Genomic DNA, 4754 nt, shown 5'->3' with positions numbered 1-4754 from the left:
TCGCATGGTAGTAACAATTGCCACCTTCCTCTGGGTCGTGGCCTACAAATACCTCATCTTCTTAGTGTTGCCGCCGACCATATCTGTATCTGCACGACATGAAAGGGAGACAATCAACACTCAACAGAAAAGCTAAAGAGTGGATGCGAAAATCATGCCAAGTCAAATCTGACCAGCCGAGGGCCGCATCAGCCCGAAATGGATCAACATGGTAGACAAGGTGTACTCCTAAACATGAACCCTCACAATTTGCCTCAAGGATGACAGCCACCTCATCCTTTAACAACTCGGCTTCGGTCAGGGCCTTTTCTTTTGTCCTCGTGATGACTAGCTCAAAAGGGAATGGCTAGCTGTCTCGGTGCCTCATGAAGAAGAAGCCCTCCTTCCAGTGTTTAACCGAGGAAGGAGCTTTGACAAGCACCTTGGTGTTCAACCGAGTTGACAAATAATAATAGCCCTGTTGGTGTTTCATTAAGTGAAGAAAATGTTTGAACATCTATAGGGTGATCTCTATGTCATGAATGGTACAATAACAAAGAAGCCCGACCAAGTACCAAAAGTTGTTTGACATTAGTTGGAAGGGTTGGACGTGGTGCCACCTCAACACGGTCACAACACCCTGATCTAATGAAAACCTTAGGCTCGTGATTAGATTGTGCTCATACACACATATCTTACCAAGATAGATTGAGGTCACCCTCTCACCTATCCCCAGAAACCTCAAGCCAAACTCTTTGGGAATGATATACTTTTCCCTAATCCGGATCATGTCTTCGGTTGACAGCTTATAGGGGGTCGAGGTGAAGTGCTCCTAAACCTCAAAGGGGTGCCTTGCTCCTCTTCGTTGACAGAATTCCAACATCAACCTCGGTAGTCCCCCTGACTTTGACCTCTTTAGGGACCTTAGTTGCCATAGCCTCAGTTATGCCCTCGCAAAACTCCTCGTTGACCTGAGGCACATTGGCATCAGTTTCAGGAACCCTAACCTCGACGGCCTCCTATTGGGGCCTCAGCTCATGCTCACCACCCCCCCCCCCCCCCTCGACGCGAGGTAAAGCTTCTAGAAATCAAAGAAAAGTAAGAAAAGGACAAAGTGGAAGACATCTTACTAAGGTAAAGAAGAGCTTGGAACAGTTGAAGCACCAAGGAAGGATGAATTGAAAATGACAAAGTAAATGGCTTGCCCCCTTCTCCTTATATAGAGGCAGCCAATAGTCAAGATCAAACCTGACCAACGGTCCAAATGTGCTACTGCACTCCGCATGCGTGTAAGATTGGGAAGACAAAATGGTGTGACCATTGATTTATACAATCAATAGTAGAAATCTTGAACTAGCATGTCGGTTTGTTCACTAGTCCAACCAAGCTTTGACCAGCTAAAGAAATCAACTAAGTTCTCTGCTGAGCACTTCAAAAGTTCTTCCACTTTGGGTGGTGCCCTAGTTGGCCAAAGTTGCCACATGGATGCTTCCGTGGTTAACATGTTTGGACTACACAAGCACGTTGACCACCTAAGTAGACAACTACATCATCGAAGACTTCGTAGAGAAGTAGAGTCCCATACAGACAAGAAGCGCCCTCTTGCTCTTTTATTGTTCTCCTCAACTTGAACCAGCTGGTCCTCTATGGCTTTGCTCGACTAACTTCATCCCTATTATTGACTTGAGCATCAGAGTGCCTTCCTGAAGACCTCATCCTCGGGCCTTTGATTCCTCTCTGTTTGCAAATCTACTCAGTGTATGACTTTGTCCTTCCACCTTGGCTTCGTCCAATTGACAAGATTATTTGTTACGTATTCAATTCAACACACCTCGAATCGTACAACATCAATCACCAGGTAGCTAGGACAGCATTGGGTAATGACCTTTAGGCCCTTTTCCATACTCAAGGATGAAGGCAACCCAGCATTTTGTAAATGTAGCCTTCTTTGTAGAACAGTAGAAGTATATCTTTAAAATCATTATAACATAGTGTAGTGGTTTTAGAGGTTTTTGAATTGACAAGAAGAAATGAGAAAGATAAGAGTTCATGATTTATATAGACTTAATTTTGTTATTTTTAATCAATTGTTTCATGGGTTGGGTGGGAAGTGGGGAAGGGGGAGGTGGTTAAAGGGATACATCCTATTTGCTTACCATCTTATCATTCATTTTCATTTTTTTTCTCTCAAAGAAACATCCATTATGAATTACTTGAGTGTATATATGTATGGATATGTATAGAAATTGAGAGAGAGAGAGAAACTGTTCATCTCGTGAACAAGAACTAATTCACTAAGTTCACTCTTGTTTCTCTACATGCAACTTACGCATAATAATAATAATAATAATAATAATAATAATAATAATAATAATAATAATAATAATAATAATCATCATCATCCATTCTCAACCCAAAATATAAAGTATAAACAATCCAAAAAGAGAGACAGAGTTTACCCTCTGCGACCTGCCTTCCCAAATTTAGCGGTTTCTCCTCCAAACTTAGTCATCTTCTAACTGCTGTTTTCCTTCAGATAAGGTACTCCCTCCAACTCCAACTCTAGCCAGCACCCACCCTCAAAAACAACGAAACCCCATCACCTTCATCCTCCTCAGAGAGAGAGAGAGAGAGAAGCCAGCCAAATAGCCTCTTTGGGGGAGATAAGAGGGCAGACGTTGAACAAAGATTTGTTCTTCTCTGTTTTCTCCTCTCTTTCCCTTTCTGGTTTTGCTTTTTTTGGGGTTTTTTCTGCAAAATGTCGGCTGTTATGGGAGCTCTCTCTGGCTCCAAGGATATTCCCTTCAATCCTACTGGAATGGAGAAAGAAGGGGAGAAGAGCATCACCAAAAGCAACAACTGTGCACAACAGGGAGAGCTAGCTGATGAGGATGAAACAGAGAACCTCAGTAGGAAGTTCAGCTCTGCTTCTCTGTCTTCTACAGAGAATGACGATGATGGCATCGATGATGTAGATGATGAAGACGACGACGCCAAGTCGAAAGCTGAGAAAGAATTAGACCTTGGGCCTCAGTTCAGCCTCAAAGAACAGCTGGAGAAAGACAAGGTCTCATGATGGTCTTTTTTTCTTACTGGTTTTTCCCTTGTTTTTCTGGTCTGCATTCTCCATTTTCTTAAATGGGTACCCTTTGCTGATATGAATAGTTTATATTTTAGGATGATGAGAGTCTGAGGAGATGGAAAGAACAACTTCTTGGAAGTGTGGATTTATCTGCAGTTGGAGGTATGCAAATCCTATCCTGTAATTAGAATTCTGTGGATTCTTTTCTCTCAGAGACCCAGTTGAGAATTTTTATTACACCCAAGTTCTAGTTCAAATTCGGTACAACATTTCATTAATTAGAGTGAATTTTGTCGTTCCTGCAGTATTTGATTTCTCAAGCAGATCTGTCACTTTTTTTCTTGGAATTTGAACAGAAAATGCAGAACCAGAAGTTAAGATTCTGAGCCTCACAATCCTGTCACCAGGCCGGCCAGATCTGGTCTTACCAATTCCATTTGCTTCAAATTCTAAGGGCTGTGCATTTGTCCTCAAGGACGGAAGCCGCTACAGACTGAAGTTCTCTTTCATCGTCTCCAATAACATTGTCTCTGGGCTCAAGTATAGAAACACTGTCTGGAAGACTGGTGTCAGAGGTAGAAATTTCCATTTCTCCATTCATTGTCGTTTAATTCTGTAATCTTTCTTCTTCTGGTCTGAGTTTTCTTCCTCTAAAATGTTGTTGATCAATTATTGACAGTGGAGAATACAAGAGTGATGCTAGGAACTTTCAGTCCTCAGCAAGAGCCTTACACTTATGAACTAGAAGAAGAGACCACCCCTTCTGGTATGTTTGCTAGGGGTTCATACTCTGCAAGAACCAAGGTAAATACCCCAACAGAAATCAGGCATCTTTTAAATAGAAGCTGCTTAATTTCTTAACACCCATTTTCTTCTCTGTGTTTCAGTTTGTAGATGATGATGGCAAGTGTTATTTGGACATGAATTACAGCTTTGAAATCAGAAAGGATTGGCCATCACCCTCTTGAGGTTTTCATCTTCTCCCTGCAGTTCAGTCATGGTAGCTTGGGACTGTACTAAATGACCAATTTAGAGAAGTTTCTTCCATTTTAAAGCTGCAACCCAACTGGGTGAATTTATTATAACCCATTTCTTCAGTAGGATGGTTAGGACAGAGTTGGTGATTGAAGCAAAATGGGTAGTTAATTTAGATAGAATTTGTATATGAAGTTCTGTTCTGAATTCTTTGGAACACAAGGGCTCTTATGATCTATTGTTTCCTGTTTTTCCATGGGGAATGTTTGGTCCAGTGTTGAATCTACCTTCTGAAGTTGAAGCTCCTAAAGATGCAAGGCTGTTTGATGGCATTGAAGCGCCATGATCTGCATGCCTCTTCAGTGCTTCCTCTCTTTCTTTATTTCAAGTTTCTATTGTGTACAACATGCTTGCTTATTCTGCTAGTTGGTTTGTTTCTTTGTTTGTTTGTTTGTTCCTCACCTTGTGTGTCATGACTTGGGCATTTACTTCTACAGTTCTACTGTGGGGTTAGTACTATAGCCAGTAAGAAACGCCCCTTAGAATTGAATAATTACTCTTTACAAGGACGAACATGAGATGATAACTTTATGAGCTTGGAGCCCACATGATAAGGCCTGATAACCAGTAATGTTACAGTTCCTTTTCCTCTCTCTCTCTCTGATCAGTCATTTCCTGGGTGGTCCAAGGACCCTTTTTCTACAAGGACTCAGGCCTT

The 4754-nt window shown here is 41.7% G+C and overlaps 1 protein-coding gene across 1 annotated transcript; it reads left to right on the top strand.

Annotated features, from left to right (window-relative positions):
- The first annotated feature begins 2429 nt into the window (after window positions 1-2429).
- LOC104587974 (rho GDP-dissociation inhibitor 1-like) lies at window positions 2430-4480 on the top strand. The gene is made up of 6 exons (XM_010245757.3): window positions 2430-3046; window positions 3157-3223; window positions 3418-3636; window positions 3741-3865; window positions 3949-4030; window positions 4312-4480. Exons 1-5 carry the CDS (start codon window positions 2738-2740, stop codon window positions 4027-4029), a joined length of 801 nt encoding a protein of 266 aa, XP_010244059.1. The 5' UTR covers window positions 2430-2737; the 3' UTR covers window position 4030; window positions 4312-4480.
- Window positions 4481-4754: the final 274 nt, after the last annotated feature.

Source organism: Nelumbo nucifera, chromosome 1 (genome assembly GCF_055504915.1).
Source record: "Nelumbo nucifera cultivar China Antique chromosome 1, China Antique-T2T, whole genome shotgun sequence".
Lineage (NCBI taxonomy): Eukaryota > Viridiplantae > Streptophyta > Magnoliopsida > Proteales > Nelumbonaceae > Nelumbo > Nelumbo nucifera.
The sequence above is the reverse complement of the archived record's forward strand: the minus strand, read 5'-3'. Positions and strand labels throughout refer to the sequence as shown.

What these genes read in the sequence shown, in the direction of transcription:
- LOC104587974 (XM_010245757.3), top strand. Translation starts at nt 2,738, where the DNA reads ATGTCGGCTGTTATGGGAGCTCTCTCTGGCTCCAAGGATATTCCCTTC. An exon ending in AACAGCTGGAGAAAGACAAG is followed by an intron (nt 3,047 to 3,156) that starts GTCTCATGATGG and finishes TTTATATTTTAG; the next exon opens with GATGATGAGAGTCTGAGGAG. An exon ending in GGATTTATCTGCAGTTGGAG is followed by an intron (nt 3,224 to 3,417) that starts GTATGCAAATCC and finishes GAATTTGAACAG; the next exon opens with AAAATGCAGAACCAGAAGTT.